Source organism: Columba livia, chromosome 3, assembly GCF_036013475.1.
Source record: "Columba livia isolate bColLiv1 breed racing homer chromosome 3, bColLiv1.pat.W.v2, whole genome shotgun sequence".
In the NCBI taxonomy this organism is placed as follows: Eukaryota; Metazoa; Chordata; class Aves; order Columbiformes; family Columbidae; genus Columba; species Columba livia.
Genome location: NC_088604.1, coordinates 65,548,560 through 65,571,953, shown reverse-complemented (window position 1 = coordinate 65,571,953; position 23,394 = coordinate 65,548,560). Strand labels below are relative to the sequence as shown.

Sequence of the window (23,394 nt, the reverse complement as noted above, 5' to 3'; positions counted from 1 at the left end):
TATTAGTATCAGAAAGATATTTATATACAATTTCTAAGACCTTATAAGCCATTTAAAATGGATCATGTTTTAACCTTTAGTTGAAAGAGAATGTAAAAGTAGTTTGAAAGAAAAATAAGAATTGCTCAGTCAATTAAAAAAATTTTTTTTAAAAAAAGAAGCAGCTTTTCATGATGTAAAAAACCGCTAACATGTTTGGTGTACATCAAAGCCTGCACTTTTCCAACTAGATCTGCCATTAAAAGAAAATAAGTTGGTCATTTCATACGTATGAGGAGAGCTTCTGTTTCATTTTTTATTGCTTTGAAATACTTTCAGATTCTCCATTATCCCAGCTCCACTAATCCTGATGACAGTCTCCAGTGATGCGTATATGAAGCACACACTCAGAGCAGCTGCCGGTGTACAGACCCAGGCCCTGGCTTTTCTCCTCACCCCTGCTCCCCCTGTACCTCTCCACCCTGCACAGGCAGAGGTGGCTGGCACAGTCCTGCTCTGCAGCTGGGGGGTCTTACCTGCCCTTGTTAAAACAGGGTTTCCAAAGACAGCAGAAAACAGAATCGTGGAATCGTTTTGGTTGGAAAAGACCTTTGAGATCATTGAGTCCAGCTCTTAACCCAATACTGTCAAGTCCACCTCTAAACCATGTCTCTCCTCCTGCTTCGTTACTCGTGAGTTCATGGGACATACTCTCCCCTTTCCATATAAAGAATTATTATGCAAGTATGTCTGTCAATCACTGTAAAGTTGATTTGAAGCTCTGCCTTTCTTTGGCAGACATTTATATCCATGTGAATGGCTGTGTCTGTGTCCAGAGGCAGCTGCTAGAGAGCTGGTCTGATGCCCTCTCAAAAGGTACCGCACTGGTGCAGGTAACAGTTCACCTGTTGAGGAAGAAAGTCTTAAGAAGTTGTGACAAAGTTGTGAAGTTACAAATAGGAATAAAACATTCTGTTATCTTATTTCTTTCTTGAATAATTTTTGTCCTTTCCTTAAAGAAAGGCCTGCTGAAAAAGTCATTGTGTGTCATTGTAAAGACTGGTGTGTCATTGTAAAGAACTGAAAATTTCAGGCTCTTATTCATTAGGGATGAGGCAACTTGTTCCAGGTCTTACGTAATTTTTAGCTCTTACTCTAGCTCTTCTTTTAAAAGTCTTTTTCTTCTCATAGACAGAAGATTTTAAATTTAAGCTCTTCCGCTGTTCAGGAACAGTTATTATTCCTGGTAACTCTGAAGGTCTGAAGACTCTCATGAGTTCCCTTATTTCTTAATGAGTCTTCACTTAGTGGTGTTAATTTGATGGGATGATGTTATCCTTATCTAGACCAATTTTTTTTTTTTTATTTTTTTTTTTTTTTACTGATGACATGTTTGCTGAAGTGAAAATCAAGTTCCCTTTACCTCATCAGTAGATTTTAGATTTTCAGGGAAGCTTCAGCAGGGGTCGAATGGTTTGTGGGTCACTTAACATCTACCAGTGAAGGTTTGTTGTCAACAGCCATCCAGAGGAATAAAGGCATCAAAATACATCTGGGAGATAGCTTTGGTGCATATGTTCATGTCTTATGATGGTAACTTCTTGATCCAGGCTAAAGCTTAACATTGCTAGGGTTTATGTTAGCTGAGCTCTTACCACATTCTGGGTGGTGAGATTGTCACTCCCAGTCAGGAGAATCTGCTGAACCTCCCTAGGAAGATGCAACCAATAATAGGTATGTGGCCACTGTCTGATGCTGACTGTGGTTGCATATCACTCAGTCTATTTACAGCTTTGTGCTCACCTCCTGTTGGTGTGACACTTGCTGTTTCCTGACCTGTAGTGTTCAAGAATCTCAGCCTGGGTAGTATGACTGTACTGGAAGCCAATGGCCAGCAGTAGCGAAGTTTGGTTTATGCTACCTTTGTAGCAGATGAAACCAGCATGGAAGCCTGTCACCTGTGACTCAGATCACCCACTAATTCATAATATAAAACATCCTTGTTGTATCTCATAAGCAAACCTAGTACCAGGATATTGTTATTGTTCAGTTTTGCTTGGAATATGGTTAGCAAGTCAAGTTTCGTAAACCTTTGCTTTTAGAGTTTAAGACCAGGGAGGAAGCACCCACACAATTGTAGAGCTCTGCTTGTATGTGCATTCACCTTAATCTTAAGAAAGGCATTTTCCCCTCTAGGATTTATAAAGCAGTCTAGCTGTGATGGTATTAATGAGTGAATATAGGTAGCAGGCTCTTCTCTGGAATGGCTCCTGAGCTCGTGTGTTTGTTTCTCAGAGCCAAAAAAAGTCTAGGGGAAGCTCTATGTGGAGAAGCCTAAAGGTGGGGAAATACATTTTTAGCTCTGGGGTTATGATTTGTGTTAATTATTGGGTGTGGTGGGGATGGTGGGGTTCCCAGATTAGTATGTTTGCATAGCTGTGTTTTTCAAATGTGTCAAGGGGAACCATGGCCAAGATTAAAAACTTCTTTTTTTAGGGAATGTGGGTATAATTGAAAGCAAATAAACTCTTAATAGTCATCTTCAGGCACAGTGAGCTGCTTTCTAACTATACTGATTATAATTGCAGAAAATATTCATAGAAGCTGCATTTGCTCACAAGAAGTATTCATCCTGCACAGGAAGAGAGAAAAGCATGTTGTCTTCTGTGGTAGCAAGTTGCTGTGAGAAACATAGGGGAAGTTGAATCCTGTCCCCTGCACTGTAATTTCCAGTGCTTCCACAGCTCAAACAGTATAAAATGCGTAAGTGTTTGGAGTGAGCAAAACCAGAGTTTGTCCATGGCCACCCCCCTGCCCCGGTGTCACGCTGCCTTTGGGCGCAAGCTGACTTGCTCCGCTCCCCAGGCAGCATAATTAGCAGAAAGAAAATCTCTCCACACAAGTGTGAGCAAGAGAAAGGCATTGCAGCTGATTTTCAGGGTGATGGTCTTTGTGCAGCCTCGCAGATGCCCTGGTTGGTTATCACAGCATGAGTGAATGTTTAGCCTGCCGTAGCTTTCTGGATGGCTGGGGTGCTGAGAAAAATCCCTCGGGGCTATTTCTATGGGATTTATTGACTGTTCTGTTGTACTGCTGACTGATTCCTGCACAGAGTGAGACACTGTTTTGTAGACATCGTAGCCCGAGATAAATTTATTCATTCACCCATTATGTGGCCTGTGTATTAGATCAGACATGTACAATGGACCCTGGTAGCAGCAGCTCAAACCTTGACGAATTGAATGTCTATCTTCTGAGGTTCATGACAGCAGCTTGCTCACTACCCACTCTGTTAAAAGGATTACCTAACCATTGCACAATCGCTATGGAGACCAGATGGTCTTTTTGCCTGTTTCTTTAGACAAATTGTGTTCAGTGTTCCCTTATGAATAGATATAAGCCCTTCAAAGCCCCCTTGTTGAATGTAGTTTCTGCTCCCAGATGAAGAATTCTGAATGTAAACTCATTGCTTGTTTGTGGTCTGTGCCTCCTGGATCGAGGAGGGCGGTTTTGCTGGGGGGTTGCAGTTTGTTCAGCAGCTTGGAGTTTAGGAAGTTTGTGTGTTGTCATCTGAATTGAAAGTCTTTTGTTCAATTCTTGTTGCATATGATGTTTTTAAAACTGTTTACATAAATGGGTGTACTTAGCAGCACAGGTAAATCAAACCTGCAAGGCAAGGGTGTCCTAAATAACAATCTTCAAGTTGTTAGAGACAATAAGCAAGTTAAACAGATTTGTTGTTGTTGTTGTTTTTGTTTTGTGGAGGGTGAGATGAAATGTCTGTGAGTTTTCTGTTTTATCAAATCTTTTGCAATAACAGCCATGAATTTGTGTTTATAGGTCTATAGCATCTCTGGCATCATTCAAAAGGATATATGTCTTGTTAAGTAATTTATTTGCTAACCTTTTTTCTAGGCTTGCTGTTCAGACTACTTTTAGTTCTAGTTTGCAACCTTTACCTTTGTTTTTGGCAAGATTAGCAAAGTACCTAGGTTACCGGTGAACTACTTTCAGTATCTTTAAGGTTCTTATACAGTAAAATGAGTCAAAAGAGCAAAACTCTGCATGTTCAAATTGGATAGTTATTCAATGGAAAATCATGAACAGTAGCTACTGAATTTATACAGAAAAGAATATTTTTGCTGGGTAGTGTATTAAGAATGTTTTCTAGTTAAAACATTTGTTCTAAAACTGAGCCTAAGATCTTGTATAGCTTCTGTTGAGTGTTTCAATCCCTGTTCTTTTGTTTAGAGTGCCGAGTGAAGAGCTGATACGTTCAGATGATCAGGAAGAACTTGGGTCATATTACCTTGAGTGGGTGCAGTGCCTGGTGCTCCCTTTTTCTTGTTTCACTGGCAGATTAACTTCAGATCACACCTGAAGAGAGAGGTTGCTGGGTGGGTGGTGGAGTGAATTGTGGCGTGGCCTTGGGCTGCAAGAGTCATAGTTGAAATCCAGATGTGGGGAAGGATATGCAGATGGTGTAGGACGTTGCTCTGATCATTCGGTCCAAACTGTAATGGATCACTGCACAATCCTGCCGTCTGTAATTGGTCTTCCAAAAAGTAAACTGGAGGGAGCTCAAAGTTTGCCCTAACTTGTCAATGAGTGGGGAGAAGGACAGAATTAGAAAATGCTTACCCAAACAGTGACTTAATTGTATTAATTCAATGTCAGTTGTGTATGTTTATAAAAATGTATGTCCAAAGCCCAGGAATCCCCTTAATTACACCTCTCTTCTCCATTTCTATCTTCTGCCTGCTTGCTTTTGGCACTCATTTTGCTTACAGCTGCAGTAAAGTGTAAGTTCTATTTGACTGAGAGCCTTTTGTTGTCTTTTTGGCGTTTTCTAGGAAGGCTGTGCACAACTCCATCCTGGTTTTGGCAAGTAGCAGCTGGCCATGAAGACAATGCAGAGATTGCTGACTGCTAACTGTGGCCGTGATTAAGAGTGATCCTGCAGGTATGCTCTTTGTTTTATACTACGCTTTCCATCTGAAATGCTAAGGGCTAGAAGTAGAGATGTTAAAATATATACACACTCTAGAAGATAAGATTCTGTTTTCACAATGGCTTGATTTGACAAAATTTTAATGAGGCTGCAGTGAAGTCTCCTGAGTGATAGTCTGAGATCTGATGTGCAAAGATGCATAGTGCTGATTGAAAAAGTGCTTTGATGTTGTTTCTGTAAATTACAAACAGTGGAGATTCACTCCAAGTAACAAAAAAAAAAAACAGAGTGATTTTTTTTTTTTTTTTTTTTTTTACTTTGGGGTACACTTTGTGTGGGTCCAAAGCATTTTACTAAGTGAACTATCGAACTGTGCCATTCGGAATGAACATAATGCAGTTTTGCGCTGTAATGGAAGATGAGGCTATTCACTAACCAAGTTTTTTGTGTTTTTTTTTTTTTTTGTGGGTTGTTTTTTTTTTTTGTTTTTTTTTTTTTTTCCTTTCTCCTGGATTGACTCCATTTAAACACAAAGTTAGGGTTTGTTGAACAGTTTTTTGAAGCAACACTTGGTTGCACAGAAACCAGTCAAGCTGAAACTGCAGTGGACTTGTCTCCTGGCAGAAGGGATTTGTCTGAAAGTACAGTTCATTTTACATCTACGTTATGATTATCTTGCTGTCTCCCTTTCATTATGCCATTGTTCTTGGGAGCCAGAGATTTTGTAAGTTATAAGAAAAGGATGTTGCCAAGGGTGTGGGTGGAGAAAGGTGTTGACATGATTTCAATGGAGTTAGATTCCAGCTTTATAACTGAGGGCTAATAAGCTATGCAGAGAATAGGCTTTCCTAGCCTGCCCCTAAAATAAGTTCAGTTGTGAATTTAGTGTTGTAAATGGCTATTTAATGAGTTTTTTTGGAAACAATTGTTTCATATCATTTTTTTAAAAAGGCACTTTCCTGTATAGAGGGTAAAAACGGTCTGTTACTTTTCACTCTGTCTTCTAGCCATTGTTTCTAATGAAACTCTTCTTAATTTAGTGAAAAATGGGGAATTCAGAAAGCCAATACAGCCTTCAGGGATCAAAAAATCATGCTGCTGCTACAGCTGGTGCCAAGCAGAAGCCTTGCTCTCTGAAAATTCGCAGCATTCATGCTAAAGATGAAAAGTCTTGCTCCATGCATGGATGGGGACATACCAGTAGCGGCTCAAACTACAAATCGAGGTCCCTTGCCAGAAGCTGCCTTTCACACTTCAAGAGTAGTCAGCCTTATTCATCTAGACTTGGTGACACTGTGGTGAAGGTCTCTAAAAACAATGCCCATGCCAAACACAGGACAAACACCTCAGGGGACTACTGCCGAGGAAATAACACAGTGTTTTTGCCTGAGAACGGTTTCCACTATATTGGTCTTCAAGCTGGAAGTAATCACGCTGCATCCCGAGAATGCAATGGACACATTTTAAATTGCTATGGAAAGAATGAGAGTCTTACATCAACCTCCCCTTCAGAGGACAGGAGGAGTCCAAAAGTTCTCATTAAGACACTGGGGAAGCTGGATGGTTGCTTGAGGGTTGAATTCCACAACAGCAGCAACAGCAAGGTACCGACTGAGGAGTCCAGTGGACCGGTCCAGCTGCTGAGGTATTCGCCTACCTTGGAATCTAAGCCGAATAACCTGCTCGATGTCAGGAGAAACTCCAGCGCAGACTGTTCTGCAAGCCATCGTCTGTCACCTACTGATTCAAGGCTTCGATCTAGTAAAGGAAGCTCCCTCAGCTCTGAGTCTTCGTGGTATGACTCCCTCTGGGGAAATGCTGTGGATATCAATGAATTGGATGGTCCATATTTGACCAGGAGCACTCCAGATACAAGCATTCATGCCAGTTTCCCAGCAAGTGACAACAAGAAGTCCTTCAACCAAAGTTCATCTCTTTCCTCGCTCCGAGATCTCTATAAGGATACAAATTTGGAAAGCACCCCTCCACCTGGGATCAGGCTGTCTGATGAGTATATTGACACTCATGGTAGCCTGAGCAACCGTGTCTCATTTGCCTCAGACATTGATGTTCCCTCCAGGGTAGAGCAGGGAAGTCCTGCACATTACTCCTCCTACACACTCCCATGCAGAAAGTCCAAGCCCCTCAGCGAGGATGCATCCAAGAAGGATACATTAAAAAACCGAATGCGACGCATCAGTGACTGGACAGGAAGTCTCTCAAGGAAGAAAAGGAAGCTGCAGGTATGAACTAATCCCAGCCTAAGTGCCTGAAAGATGGTTTGTAGATTCCTCTTATAACTGTAGCGACTGTGTTAAGTTTGTCTTTCTTGCAGGACAATTACTTGCTAATTTCTGGAATTCTGAGAAGTATTGCATGCCTGGAGGTGTCTGAAATGTCAACAGCAAAAAAAAAAAAATATATATATATATATATGTTCATGTGTGCAAATTTTCCCTTCGTTTTTGTCACCGTAGCTAACTCCAATCTTTGTAGCCTAATCTCTTAGAGAATTACAGTTTGAAATAATTCCATTACTCACAAAGTGACTTGAAGTTTTTAAGCCTTCTCCTTATTTCAACTATGACAATACAACCTAGATATCATATATACACTAAGATCAGCATATCTGAAGAGTGTGGAAGGAGCAGTAGTAGAAGGATGTTATGAATATCTTTGCAGGTATTCCCTATCTATTATTGGCTTCATTGCTCACTTTGGTTTCACTGTTGGTCCGTCCCTAGCAAGGCAAGCAACTGTGGAGTATTGACCAGAGCTGCTGATTCTGCTTCCATCTCCTCTGAAGGCATTACATGCATCACCCTCCTCCTTCTTGTATGCCAGCTTAGGTCACCAGATGGAAAAGCTTGAATTGCCATCTGGCTTGCCAGGAGATGGTGATGGATAGAAGGAGATGGGAGAAGGGCGAGAAGGAGGAAAAGAATATTTCTTGAGAAGAATTCAAGGCTCTTCCCATTAATAGGAATTTAGGTTGCCTGTGGTCAGGAATTAAATTCTCATTTTTAGCTGTGGGCCTCAGAATCAGCTCTTTAAATATTAGAATGTGCTTGGACTTCTGTGCATGAGTTCGCAAGCTGAGATGGAGGGCAGAGACTGATTTGGGTTTGGATTTTTTTTTTTTTTTTAATTTTTTTTTTTAAATCTTACCTGGAGCCCCTCATACAGAAACAGTCACACTGCTTCCCTAAATGAATGATCTGCTCATTTTCAGCAATGTTGGGGTGCTGACCCCTTCAGAATTGAGTAGCAAGTGAAGGGAACCCCATAATACAGGTTTTCTGTCGTATGTAGAGCAAACCCTGTCTCCCATGTTGGAAATTCAGACAGGTATCGTGCTTAATAGGCATCTGTTGTTGCCGCATAGAACTCTTGACTGATGCTTAGGCTCAGAAGTGATGTCAGCGTAAGATTTGCCAGCATAAATCCTAGGTAAGGGCTACAGAGCTGGGGAAATGAAAATGAAAGCTATTCATTTGGATCACTTCTTTTGTGAGTTGGTGTCTCATGCATTTTATCAGATGCTGTCTTTTTACCTTCTTACTCAGCTGTGAAAGAGAAGGCAGAAAAAGTGGAATCAGTGAAGAGCCTCAGTGCCTTGTGCCAGGATTCTTCACCAGTTTCAACATCCATAGCTTTTCTGGATTTTATAGCCAAGCTTTACATATGATCTCTGCATCCCAGACCTTTGCCATGTATTACTTAGTTATGACATTTTCAGAATGGTATTTGTGGTGCACGATTCATAGCTGTTTTGAATTCACTGTGCAGTGAGCTGGCTTCAGACACAGCAAGGAAATTTGGCCAGAGAGATTGAATTAAGCTTGAATCTGATTCTGGTAGAAGGAAATCAGACCTCGCTTAAAAAATGGAGATTTCTTAGAAAAAAAGCGTAGGAAATAGTTAGTCATTAATTTTTATCAGACAAGTATCCAGAGACAGGAATGGTGAGAGGAGTAGTGAATGCTTTATGATTTTTGCCTTCTTTGTGAGGCTTGGTCAACTCCTTTGTGCCTTGCACACTTTGAGTATCCTACCATTTCTATGTTGTAGTTTGGTAACAATTATGTGTCCTTTGGCTTAAAAATGCAGAAGCACCATGCGTGGTTATGATCTGTCAGATGGTTAGTCCCTGTTTGTAGGACTGTTCATCACAGTGATTAAAGCCTCCATGCTTTGCTCTGAACAATATGTCCCTTCTTCATTTTATTAGTAATAACTGATTGTGAGTCACTTGGGCTGAATGTAGGTGAAAGCTGGAATATTTCCCTGTATGTAGGCCTGAGCACTGGTGTTGGCTGGGGGGTTTGGTCACCCCAGCTACCCCAATAGAAACAAGTCAACTAAGCCTCCTGCTTCACAGGGATACAGGACCAGGGGGCATAGTTTTGGAATACTGAAGCCACTAGAAAGGCAGTGGAGTTTAACCTTCTTTGTGAACAAATTGCGGCTTAAAATCAGGTGGGCTTTTCCACATCTTGAAGACTGTTTCCAGATCCTGTTACTTTGATGCTTGCTGACTTGCAGAGTAAATGTAGTCTCAGCCATTTTGTTCTCCTGCCAGTATTGTCTGTTGCACTAGTTATCCTCCCCTATTATTTAATCTGTTACGATTTATTTAAAGGGAGAAGTGATATCTTTTCTCAGCCCACATTTGTGGGGCTATGCAGACTCCCTTTGGTCTCCTGCCTTAAGACTGGAAGCCTGTTTCCTTTGTGTTCTGGCACCCTTCCTCTGCACCTGTTTTAAATAATCCATAAACAGATTTGGCTATGGGATATTCCAGAGAACCCCTGGATTGTGGCCTGTCCAGTGTCTTGGATATTTCCTTATGTCTGACTTGACCTGATACCTGATTTGATATATCCTGGAACTGAGTGGGTCTTTCTAATAATGGTCTTGCATGAAAACTTGAAGTCAGCTGTTATGGCACGAGGGTGTCCTAATGTGTTCCCTTAACGCATCACTGGTACTCTACTGCATGGCATGTCCTGATTTAGTTTAATCCTCACTGAAATGGCGTTGGGGAGATGCTGTATCACAGTATACTATGTGTGAGCAGAAAGGTATATGGGGTGTATATATGTGAGATGTGTGGATAGAATATAGACAGGCTTGTTGCGCAGTCAGCCTGTGTGTGGTGTAAAGATAAAGTAAAAGAAAAATACATTGAGATAACATCTTTATTTGGTTTGAAAACTGGTACTAGATTCCACTTTCAGCTTGGGTCCTAATAAATTTAGCAGGCTGCATTGTTTCCTGCACTGTTCTTTAGAGCTAATTATTACATGCGTCACTTTGTCTAACTGGTACCTTAATTAGCCACTTTATCTTTTGCATTATCTATAGCTTTTCCAGGGTATATCTGAGACATGGAGAGATCTCCTTGAAGGCAGCTGAGTAGAAATAGTGGTAGTTTTCTGTCATTGCTGGATGCAACAGAGAAAAAACATGCAGATAGATGCCTGACAAAGAAAACCCCAGCAGCAGCAATTTGGGTCAGAACTTTTCAGTGGTGACCAGACACGGCTACAGTGCCAGTCTCCCTGAGGACCAGCAGAGACTGCAGGACTCTGCCAGTTGTGTTCTTTAAAATAAAATAAAATGCAAGTTATGTTGTCATGGTGAAGTGTATATATTCATTTTAGATCCTGTGTCCATTTACTCTATTCAGATATTTCCTCATTTCTACCCTTTCTGTGTGTGTAGAGAAAACATAGGATGTGGTTAGTGGCTCTGCATGAACGGGTTATATCCCACTCTTTTCATTAATGCTTGTTGTTCCAGTAGTGTCTCTTCACAGCAGACACCTTATGTCTATGTCTTGTTCCTTTTCTTATCAGTGCTTTGGCACCAAAAGAAATACATATTCTTAATAAACTGTATGTTAATGTTTTCTAGGGGACATTGGCAGTTTCTGGAGAATAGTCAAACAATTAAAATGCAGAATTTTATCGTGTGCATCCAGTTACAACAATTAAAAAGAGGGTGGAGAAAAGCTTCCCGTTTCCCACTGAACTGCAGATGGCCAACACATTGTGTGATCCATGTTGTGCGGTTGCTTTGTGGGAATAAACACATTACATGCACAATTTTCACCCCCCACCTCCTTTCCCTCCCTTTACCAAATAAAAAGCAAAACTGTTAATGTTTAGGGAGTTACTCTCAGAGAACGCTGATTAACACTCTGCAATAAGATTTGAAGAAGGTTCTCCATTACCGGGAGAACTTGACACCAGATAGAGTAATCTGAAAATCCAGACTTGAACTTCAACATCCTGTAAGAGAACATGGGTTTAAGTTGATGCTGGCTTTTGTGAGGCCATGACCGGCAGTGTCCTGCTGCTTGAGAAGTGGCTTGTCTGGTGATGCTCGGGAGGGTGTGCGATCCCACTGTTGCTCTTGGCTGCCCACTGGAGATCATAATGCTATCAAAACATGGCACAACTTTTCCACTACAGATTTGAAGAGCATCAAGAAGGAAGCAAAGGAACAAAAAAGTAGTTGCTTTCAAAGCTGCTGGTGAGACCAGCTCACAGGAGACCAAGATTTATTTACTTTATTCGTGTACAGAAGTCTGTGAGCAAATAAATGCTTCTAGAGAGACAGTCTAAACTTGAAAGGAAAGTATAATGGCTTTATTATTACTGAGGGTAATAGCTTTGCTTCTTGGATTGTTTATAGTCTTCTCTTTCCTCATACTTTTCAAGCAACACTCTCAAATTTTCTTTACTGCAAAAGGCAGCAGGTTTCATGTTGTATGCTCTTAAATCCCGGTTACTTCTAAATACCGTCAGTAACACTTAAGTTGGGAAGGTAATAAATGGCTTTTAACGATGGATGGCATGGTTCCTAATAGTGAGGTTAATTCAGAGGTCTCTTTCTGATATACTATAAAAATCCCTGCCCATCACTGGAGCCTGGGAGAGTTGGAAGCAGTGAGCACATTACTGGGAAATCAAGAAAGAAAAGGCCCAATGTTACAAAGTCCCACATCGACAAGCAGTAGCAAGAAGTAGGCTTAGGTTAGCATCCATATCACAAGGCAAAGTTGAAGTAATATGTGAGGTACCATCAGGCCTGAGTATTTCAAATAAGATTGGCCAGTCCTCTCAATACAAGGGATGAAGTTGAACAATGCAATTAGGAGAGAGGCCCTTCAGTGCTTGATGAGATATTCAAGCTCCCATGAGGTTTTCAGCAAGTCAGGAAATACACACCTCTGCAGTCTGGAGACTTGATTTGTGCCAGTCAGCAAACACGTCTTTTCTTTTTTAAAAACACATCTTCTGTTAGATTTGATTTTTGTCAATTGGTCAATACTAACAAGCTTAAAATATTCTCAACTTTTGACCTTTTTTTGTGTTGATTAAGCAAAGTTTATAAGACAAATAGGAAGTGGAGGTAAAATCAGCCTGGCTGAGCTGAAGTTAAATGTAGCTGCCTCGCACAAATGGAGTGTCACCAGAGTATTGAAAACACTAATAATAAAGAAACTTGTTGTGACCCTCTTCCTGCTTGTACTCAAACAGTCATGTAAGTGGTGGTGCCTGGGTTTCAGCTGGAGGATGTGGTTGTCTCCTGGAGTCCATCAGGTTTCACAGCCAGTAGAAGTCCCAGTAGTTGCTAGCAAATTTGGATATTACTCACAGATTTCTGAGTTACCAGAGCTCGCAGACTTAGTGGTTAGGATTTAATGGGGTTCTCCTGAGAAAACCCTGAGTTCTGGCATAGATGGTGTCAGTGGCTGCTGACACAAAGCTTGTGATGTAATGGTGAAAAGAGGTGGCCATTGATGAAAGAACTGGCTGTGGCTAAACATGAAACAAATTTACATGCCAAATGAAGTGTGTCTTTTCATTGCTGATCACTGGCAATTCCCTTTTCTCTGCAGGAGCCAAAGTGTAAAGATGGGAGTGAATATTTTGACAGCAGAATGGACAATTTCACTACAGACACGCTGGCACCGTCGCAGGTCTCCACTTTGCTGTGGTCACCCGGCTCCAGCCATGTCCTGTCCCAGAGAAGTGAGTCCACAAATGCAGTCAGCAGTGATGCCCTAAGGCAGAACATTTACGAAAACTTCATGCGGGAGCTGGAGATGAGCAGGACGAACCTGGAGAACACTGAGACCTCGTCAGAAACTGAGGACTCCAGTGGCGAGTCTCTCAGCTCCTTGGAGCAGTTGGATTTATTGTATGAGAAAGAGCAAGGAGTGGTGCGCAAGGCAGGGTGGCTGTTCTTCAAGCCTCTGGTGACCCTACAGAAGGAGAAGAAGCTGGAGCTGGTCACACGGCGAAAGTGGAAGCACTACTGGGTCACACTGAAAGGTAAACCATCACATTGCTCCTTTGGCTTGGCAACAGCAGTTGTTTCTTTTGTGTCTTAGCAACTTTTCATGCCTGCTGGTTTCTGTTAGCAGGTTCAAGGGCATCAGAAATTAATGTCTAAGCAGTCTACCCGCTTGCTTAAAGTGGAGCGTGTGCCCAAGCAGCCCACTAAGTCGACTTCATTTGGTATTACATGTGTAGCCATGTGTTTTGTACTGTAGTGGGAATTGTCTTAACTGACTTCCCAGTTTCTGTACTGAGGCAGAATCTGGGGTTTAGAAGATACTTTTGGATGTTTGGAGGTCAAAGACCAAATTGAACCAAAACTAAAAAAAATACAAAAGTTACACCTCTGTCTTGGAGGGAGTCAAAGTTTAAGAATCAGGATAAGTCCTTGGTGTCCAGTTCCTTGTCACAGGCATGCAGTTCCTTGGGCTCTGCTATGAGTTTTACTTAAAGCTGAGATAAGTTAATGTTAAAATGTTCAGTTTGTTTCCAGTGTTTCAGGTGGCAACATAACAAAGAGGTGAAATTCCAGTGCTAGAGCATTTACACAGACAAGTGTGCAATTCAGGGCAGAGGAGACTGAAGCAGCAGCAGCTGGGGAAGGCCTGCATTGTCCAAGGCTTAGCTGCTGCACACCACCTCCAGGACTCGCCAGTCTCCCTCCTTTCCCTGGCTGGTCTTTCACCTCGCCCACTCCCTGCAATACCAACCTCTTCTGGCTTTCGACGTGCCCACCTTCCTATCTCCCCCAGCTGCTCCTGCTGGGAAACAGTCCCATGGGAAGGCAATCCGCTGATTAACAGAAGGGGCTGCTGTTGCTTGTGGGGTGCGGTGTGGTTGCGGTGCTCATGCTGCATGTTGATGGGTCAGAGTAATCGAGCAGGTAGGTGTGCCGCAAGAAGTGTACCAGTGTCAGGAAGTGTAAGAAGTAAAATAACATCTATTGTGGAGAGGAAGAGGAATTTAGTGGGTGAGCTCATTTTGAATTTTAATTACTTCCAAAGGATATGCCTTTCAGTAAATATAATGCTAAGTTAATGAGTAAGGAAATGATCAAACTTAATAATTTCCTAGCATATCTGGGGCTGGAGGAGAGAAAATAACAACTTTCCCACAGGTTGCCCTTTTCAGAATTTTACATGGGTGTAGACCTAAAGAAAAATGAATGGCAAACACCAAGTGCTGGGAGTGCTGTCCTTGATAATGCTGATGTAAAAGAAGCATACTCACAAGAATGTAGCAATTCTGCCTAATAATTCACAGACCTGTTATCAAGGGATCAAAATGTAGGCAGTCTTAACAGTTTAAATCACTTACCCTGATCATTAGATAGCATGATTCATGCTTAGAAGAAGTGTATGCAAAGGGAAAAACAATATCTGAATGCCACCCTCTTATTGCATGTATTTGCATTATGGAATATGAATATAAGTTTGATCTGCCTCTTTTGCAATTCAAGTAGTTTCTAAACAATCCTATCGAAACTCTAAGCTGAGCTACATTATATACCATTAGTTCATGTATTTCTGGGGTAATGAAGCTCTGGGAAGGACTTTAGGTTCTTTGTGTTCAGTTTTTTGCTATAAAATTGGCTAGTTGGTGACCTTGAACGAGTCACATCCCTTCTTGCTACCTGAATTTCCGCAGTTATAAAAAAGGAATAGTAAAATTATTTATAAAAGGCTTTATTAACTTCTAACATTATAAGCAGTATTAGATACAATTCATTTTAATTTGGATGGGTGGTATAGCTGCATTCATGGTGCAAAATCTCTTCCACTTTGTTAGCTGTTGTAAATATACATTCCTCATTTCCTTGATCCTCATACCTTTATTGTCCTGTGGAGACTTCCAATGCCAAAATAAACTTGCCCGTCTGGATATCAAGGCGTAGTTCTGTTTTCATAATATGCTATCTCAAGATCAAGGCACTTGTTTTGGTTCTCCTTATACAGGGTTTTGAATAAAACTGTATTTATTTTGTTCTTGAAGTTTAAATAGCCAAGGTGTTTTAAAATATGACTTAAAATACCCCCATATGCCAATAGAGAACAACTTGTTTCTTTGTACTCTTTTGTGATGTGTTTGTTTATAAACACGCACAAGGCTTATAACCATCTGGTTACCTGCCAGACTTCAAAGTATACATGTCCTGAGGCCTCTGCTCTACTTTCAGGGCTGCTAAGACCTGAGCTTGAATAGTAACCCTTTAGCAAGAGGAACTCTCTTTTCCATCTGTCCCATCTAATTACTTTATTCTAATGGGGGAAATTGCTTTCCCATTGTCCTTCACCTTCAGTTCAAGTTTTGATTAAAATACTTGGATGATAATCACTCCCAGTGGGTCTGTCAGAGTTTATGAAACTAGCTACTACCAGGCATCACTTGGCTTGACCTGAAGGTTTACCTGGGGTGCCATACACTTAAACGCACACTCATACTCTTCAAAAATTTTTGTGTACATATAAATTGGCAGGATAAAAAATGATGTATCTTTAGTTACCTTTTGATAACACATGGGGAAATATGGCAGTTTAAAATAGAACTTACTTTGCACTTCCCTAAAATGCAGAAGTGGAAGTGGTTGCACAGTCCTGCCGCTGTTGAATACAAGAGGGGCCTTGCTGTTGTTGGTTTAGTTTGCCCTTTTATGTTGGAATTATGACAGAAGTGCCATGCCTGATATGCAGAGTGTAACAAACCATATACTTCTTTTCAAGCTGCAGAAATCTCCAAGTGTTTCTGTGTCATAAAGAAAATCAAGTGAGGGCTGTTAAGGGGAAAGGATAGGACCAACCCTATAGGATTTGTTCATACTCTGAATATTCTGCCAGACACTCTGGACAGTAATAGAAAAAGGTGAACTTAAGTAGTGTAGAGGCATTTCTATTTATTTGATTCCTTCCTTTAAAAACTTTTCACTCATCAAATGATGACCTTTAATATATATTTCCCTTTTACTTGTAACTCTTGTACATTCTCTGGCACTGTATAATGTAATGAAATCCATCTGATTGTACTGACTTTTCATACAGTTTAGATTTGGGCTGTATGAGGACCAGTTTATTCCACCTCATAACTCAGTCCTTGTATTGGCTGAATTTCAAGTAGTCTACTGTACATGTATAGGGATAACAGCAGTGATATGTTCCAGGATTGCTAGGCCCAAGGGACGACTGTGATTATTTAGTCTGACTTGCTACGTAATGCAGCCATAGGTCTTCTCTAAATTAATTCCTGAATGAATTTGAGCACATCCTTTGGAGAAGGCTTGCCTTGCTGCAGAATCTACCACCAGCCTCAGAATTTCTAACTGCTTAGGTTATTCTCAGTTTTCAAAATGTATTTGTAGTATCTGCTCTTAGTTTTTCCAGGTTAAACATCCAGACATAATATAGTATTAATTTATCTTCCAAATCAAACAAAGAAACAAAAACTCCACCAAACTCACTATTGTTAAACTGCCATTTCCCAGGGGTGAAAAATATGTTTATTTACATATTTTCTGTATGCACAACTAGCCTAAGAAATTATTGAGAAAGACAGGATAGTTTTAAAGTAGATTATTTAGTGGTACAGTTGTCTGTGACCCCTTGGACAGGCAAATCCGTTCATCTCAGAGGACACTGGATTGTAATGTGGAGCAGGAATGAAAGGTGGGGGGGTGGGGATGAAGGAGACAGGTCCTTCTTAAGTCAGCTTCACTGCCAAAGGCAACGTGGCAGTGTAGTCATACTGCTGTGGACTTAGATCAAGTCGCTTCTGCTGTCCCCCAGAAGTAATTCTGCATGTTATGCTCACTATTATCATCAAGGATGAATTTTGATTTCTGGATTTAAGTCTTGTACTGTACATGTTGTACTATCTATGAGACTGAACATGCTCAAACTCAACCGCTTTAAACCATTTTAAATTATTGAGATTGTGTTCATTGTCTAAGTTCAAAATGTGCAAGTAGATTCAAGGAAATCCAGTTTAAATTTGAGAAGTTTATTCACTAAGTATGTTGTTTGAAGACAAAAGTTTCTACAAATCTTTTCAACAAATAGCTTTCTTAAGTGGCTGTTATGAGAGAGTCAGTTCAATTTAATAAAGAAACACAAAAGCTGATTGAACTGAGCAGGAATTAGTCTTTTCTACATGCCTTAACATTTCAATAGCCTAAGTTTATTCATAGCATTGCATATTGGTGTGGGTCAGAAAAGACCTTTTAAAGATCATCTAGTCCAACCCACCTGCTGTAAGCAGGGACAACTTTCACTACATCAGGTTGCTCTAACCACATCCAGCCCGACTTTGAACACTTCCATATTGAAGTATCCTGTTTATTTTCTCTTCAGTCCATGGGTGTTTGTTGTGTCTTTATTAGATATCTGTCCCAACTTTTTGTTGGCAAATTCATCATTAACTTTGCCTGTTTTTCAGTTTAGAAGATCTTCATTTTTTTCACTGTTTCAAAAGAGGGGCAAAACTAACATTCCCTGTCATTGAAGGGTATTTTAATCACAAAAGCATTAATATAAAAGAACTCAAATGTGAGATCTAGAACTTACTTTCTCCTTATGTTTTTTGTCCTTGTGAATTGTGAAGGTTGTACTCTGCTGTTTTATGAGACCTATGGAAGGAACTCGATGGAACAGAGCAGTTTACCTCGATACGCTCTCTTTGCAGAAGACAGTATAGTACAGTCTGTTCCAGAACATCCCAAGAAAGAAAATGTATTCTGTCTCAGCAATTCTTTTGGAGATGTCTACTTATTTCAGGTAACAGTATGCGTATGTGACTATCCAGTCGTTTCCATTTTAGTATGTGTTGGTGAGTATGCACATGCATATATGTAGTTGTTGATACACAAACATCATAGAATCATGGAATGGTTTGGGTGGGAAGGGACCTTCTAGTTCCAAGCCCTCTGCCATGGGCCAAGACACCTTCCAGTAGACCAGGTTGCTCAAAGCCCCATCCAACCTGGCCTGGAACACTGCCAGAGATGGGACATCCACAGTTTCTCTGGGCAGCCTGTTCCAGTTTCTCACCACCCTCATGGTGAAGAATTTCTTCCTTCTATCTAATCTAAATCTACCCTCTTTCAGTTTAAAGACATTACCCCTTGTCCTATCACTACATGCCCTTGTAAACAGTCCCTCTCCAGCTTTCTTGCAGGTCTCCTTTAGGTACTAGAAGGCTGCTATAAGGTCTTCTCAGAACCCTTCTCTTCTCCAGGCTGATCATGCCTGTGCCTTTGACTTAAAAATAATAGTACAGTTACACTACTGCACTACACTATTACAATATTGATTTAAGCATATGATATGACTTAGTATATAATATTACATAATTTGGCTTAGTTAATTATGGTTCAGAAATAAAAAGAACAGATCAAAAATCTGCAAGACATGTTTGGTACCTAGCGGTTATAAGCTTCTCAAAAATCAGCTTTACTCTCAATTTTTTTTTCATATCTATTAAGATTCCACCCTTACAGAATTATAGGCCCAACCCTCTATCTAGTGGCCTCTAAGACAGTTTTCTTGAGCAAGACGTTCAAAAAAGAAAGGCTAAAACTAATCTAAAGATCTTGGCTGCTTAACTGCACCACTGGAAAATGTTAATAAAGAACAGTATTATGTGGAACTGCCTGCATAGGTGATTCATAGGTGCACTTGTAAATATCTCTGGAGACACTTTGTGCAGATGTGCTCTCTTTACTTTGCTATCCTCTCTCTACTATCTTGTTTTTTTTTTAAAAAAAAAGCAAACGCCTCTCCTCAGACCTTACATGTAAAATTATCCCTGTTGCCGTGTCATCTGCAGGAGGTTTCTCTTTGAAACCTGTTGGTTTTTACCTGAATTAATTGGAAGGATGAAGGATGGAAGTCCCATCTTTACCGTGATTTGTGGGGCTCTGTTGTCCTCCCAGAGTTCTCAGACTTTGCAGGTCTAAGAAACAGAAGCAGAAGGTTGGAGACAAGTCCTAACAGAGTGTGGAAGAAGGTCGTGGTTCCTTCATTTGCACAGTTTTAAAGATCAAGCCTTATTTCACTGATTTTAAGATAAAGCGCCGAAGAACTCAGTGAACCTGTCAAGCACTTAATGTCCTATAGCTTCTGATTTTTAATTTTTTTTTCCTCTGTTTTGTTTCACAGGCGACAAGCCAGACGGATCTGGAAAACTGGGTTACTGCCATACATTCAGCCTGTGCTTCTCTCTTTGCAAAGAAGCTTGGGAAAGAGGACACCGTTAGGCTGCTGAAAAATCAAACCAAGAGTCTCTTCCAGAAGATTGACATGGATAGCAAGATGAAAAAGATGGCAGAATTGCAGCTCTCAATTGTTAGCGATCCAAAAAACAGGAAGGCGATAGAGAATCAGGTAATGGAAACAATGTTTTTACAGTAGCATATTTATCATTATTTCTTGCTTTGTGCACTGACTGTCAGTGCTTTCTAGGCCTGAGAGAAATTGTCTTGGGGACAGCTGGCACAGTAGTTGTAATTATTGCCAGGTTTCTACAGCAATCCAAAGCAGCGCGGGAGGCAGGCTCCTCAAAGCTGAGGATCAGTCTGGACTCTTTTTATGAACTCTTTTCTCTTCTGGAAAAACATAACTAATTTTCACTGTTTTATTGATAATATCTAGTTGTTATGTGGCATACCACAGGATATATACTATGTTCTGTGAAAAATTGAATTTATTATTGAATTGCAGTAGAGATTTAAGAGTAGATACTTAGCAATGCCATTCTGTAGCTTAAGACAAGATGTGAAGAGTATTTTATCCAAATAAAATCAGAGAAAGGACTGAGGCAGCATGTGCTTCAGTTGAAATTTATCCATGACCAGAAGACCGAGATCCATTGGGCTTCTTAAAAAGCCTCATAGGAGTCTAAAAGAGAACATGAAGTCCAGACCAGAGTTTTTCATTCTAGGTGGAAAAGCACTGCTGTGAGTACCACTGGCAGCCACTGGAGCATTATACTGGTAGCAGTTCAGTGAAAAGGGAGGCACTAACAGCCCTTCTTATAACACTTTCTGGTTGCATGCTGGGACTTTTGATCTCAGTATAAGCACAGGCCCATTTCTGCTTAGCTTTGGAGACCTTACGTACTACAGGCTTGTGGCCGGAGCAGACAAAATGTTTGCATCCAAACTTGTGTCTGGGCTAATTTTGTTTTGTTGAAGCAAGAAATTATCTGACTCATCAGCTGTTTCCCTCTGCAACTCTAAGTATGGCTTCTGAACACCTGGTGTGCTATTCTGATCACATTTTCATATTATGGTGGAAGGAATGCTTGACTCTTTGCTGAAGCAGCAGCTTAGTTCTGAAGAAGATTCACCATGAAGATTTGTTTTCAAAACAAAAAAGAGAACACCCCCCGTCACCCCCCCCCCCAATTTGGTGTTCATGGTGTGTATGTACCTTACGTGAGATAAAAGGTCTGGGCAGACTCATGAGCAGCTAGAACTGTTCCTCAGTGAAAATGCTCACCTTCTTGTTTGTATGGTGGTGCATAGACATCAGGCCTTACTCTGCTCTCATTTCCAGCATGTGAACCAGGAATCACTCCAGTGTTACCTTATGGAAGTACATTTTGAGGTGCTGACATCTTTCCCATGTCCCCAGTGTTGTAGCCAGCAACTGGTAAAAAATGCTTTAATTAGATATTATTAGTGTTCAGGCAAAGGCTTTGCTACCCGGGGCCTCTTGTGTACTAAACTTGTCTAGTAGTTTAGCATAATAGGTCTGTGGACTGAGGTTGCTGTGTCTCTTATTTTATTAGGCTATTAGCAGAAGATGTCTGATAATTTGAATTTGTTGACTAGTATTTGAGAGCCCACCCCTATTTATCTTTCCAGTCAGACTAGCTATTGCTCTGTCATTACTTTAGTCTGCACATTATGGCCATTATTTCCTTTGATACAATACAGCATAATTACATTTCTTTGGTTAGTGGAGCACTTTTACTTTCATGAATTTGATGCTTATCGTATTTAAAATTCTTACTATACTGGTTTGAACTTGACAAAGGGCAGACTGACTGGTAATAATTTCACTGTCAAGCTTCTGTAGCACACTTCAGTCTGAAGCTACATGAGCAGAGTTCAATAAGTATGCAGGTATGTGTAGGGATTTGTGTTGCGGATGTTCATAAGCCGAGTACTCACATGTTCATAATTTATTTCCCGGTCACTTTATTTCATGGTTCAGAGTCTACTGAGGTGAATGGAGGAGGAAAAGCATTAAGTATCTTTTTATTGCTGAAGGTTTTGAGACTTAGAAGAATATACAGTTTTCCAGAGATGTCTAGTGCTTGCAACATGTGATGCACTGAGGAGAAATCCTGATGTATGTTAACTTAATCTACTGCTCTCCCTATTAGATATTGATGCTAGTAGTTTATTTAGAGTCATCCGAAGAGTATTAATGATGCTCTCTTAATATCTGTTAATTAGATGTTCTGTCCTTGAACAACTGCTGTTATTTTCCAGCCCAGTCCCTGGAAGAAGTTGCCTGTGTTCTGCTAGAACTGAAATCCATCACTAGGGCTGCAGAAGATTTATTCCTGTTAATCTTCTGTCTATGAATGTCTCAAAACACTGAATGAGGGCAAACCAGTGAGACAGAGTGAGATGTATCATGTGCGAACATCCACTAGTTAGCAAACAATAAATTAATAATGACCTTTTTCTCCAGTCTTGATCCTTTTTAATCTCTATAAAATCTCTCCTTACAACTGCTGAGGGTGTGCTGGCAAAGTCACTTCACAGAGAAGTCAATAAGTAACTGGATTTCCTAATCTCTCGATTTAGTGTCTCAGAGATGGGCTTTTGCAAAGGAAAAAAAATCTTGATATAATTAGTAACAAGGAATTCTTAATATATTTAGTAAGCTAACAGTTAGAGAAAACATTATTCCTGAGGGAGAAGTTTGCATATATGTAGCTCAGTTGTTTAGTAACTGTGATTGTTTAATTGTCTTTTGCCCACTTGGAGTAAAAAGGAGAATATAAATTCTGGTTTGGTTTTGTGTGAATTTGGTGTTTTCAATCATGTGGCAGTTATGATCCCTACATGATGAAATCTATTGTATTGCCAATACTGTAGTTAATATGCATGCCCTATATCCTGTGCTGGAAAACTTCACTGGTGATATATTTTGAGAAGACAGCGGAAATAGTGTGATTGACTTCAGAGAGACCACTGTGGTTTTTTATGTAGAAAGATGAGGCACAGTCTTCATTTATTTTCACTGGGGAATTATCTTGGAAACTGTGATTTCTAAATCCTTTCTCCCTTTCCTTCCTCTTCCTCAGAAAAACAACTACCCAGCCTCAAGTTTCTATTTTCTTTCACATCTGTATTGATTTAAAACCAATACTTCTGCACTGAAGACTTTGTACTGCATGGGCTTTACAAGCATGCAAAACCTTTTTTTGTTTCATGATTGCTATATCCTGAAATGCAGTTGCAGTAAGGAAATCTGGACTTCTAAAGTTGCTCTAGTTATTTTAATGTACATATGTGTTTATTTTTGGTGTACAGCAAGTGGACTGGAGAAGCTCATCTGATACTGTCTTTTAAATTTGGTGAACGTTCAAGCTAACAATTGATAAAGGTAGTGCTAAACAGAAGAAGTGCAAACAAAAAAATTACAAGGAAATTGTTGTTTTTCTAGAAGAAATGACTCTTAGAGAATTGATTCTATCGAATTGGTTGAGAAATGTCTTCAACCTTGTGGCCTGATCAGGGATTCCCTCTATCTGGGCTTACTGGTCTCATAATAATGATAGAGATATTTGCTGTTTGAGAGAAAATGGCAACCCTTGACGTAGCTTTTGATATTGCGGGGCAGTTCAGAAAAGATGGATGAAGTGCCTGCAAGAGCAAGGTACAGCAGCTAGTCCCAGTAAGCCACTGGTGGCATGGCTGGAAATCCCAGCTCTGCACGTATTGTTTCTATGTATTACTGTATGCAATAAATACATTGTGGGTGGTGCTGTTCACCCAAGGTGCAGCTTCTCCCCTAAACTGAAGAGATTTAGGATGAAATGTAGCAAGTTTGAAAATACCCTGGTGCTGAGATGAATTTCAAAGCCCATGGAGTCACAGTG

General features: G+C 40.4%; 1 protein-coding gene across 2 annotated transcripts in view; it reads left to right on the top strand.

Annotated features, from left to right (window-relative positions):
• Window positions 1–23,394, top strand: part of TIAM2 (TIAM Rac1 associated GEF 2) — a 137,468-nt gene that overhangs the window by 44,315 nt on the left and 69,759 nt on the right. For both annotated transcript variants that reach the window (XM_065057328.1, XM_065057327.1), the window contains exons 2-6: window positions 4,833–4,942; window positions 5,971–7,173; window positions 12,843–13,278; window positions 17,875–18,047; window positions 19,431–19,655. In XM_065057328.1, coding sequence (XP_064913400.1) covers window positions 5,977–7,173; window positions 12,843–13,278; window positions 17,875–18,047; window positions 19,431–19,655 — 2,031 coding nt within the window. In that variant the 5' untranslated portion in view covers window positions 4,833–4,942; window positions 5,971–5,976. The remainder of the gene's footprint in view (window positions 1–4,832; window positions 4,943–5,970; window positions 7,174–12,842; window positions 13,279–17,874; window positions 18,048–19,430; window positions 19,656–23,394) is intronic.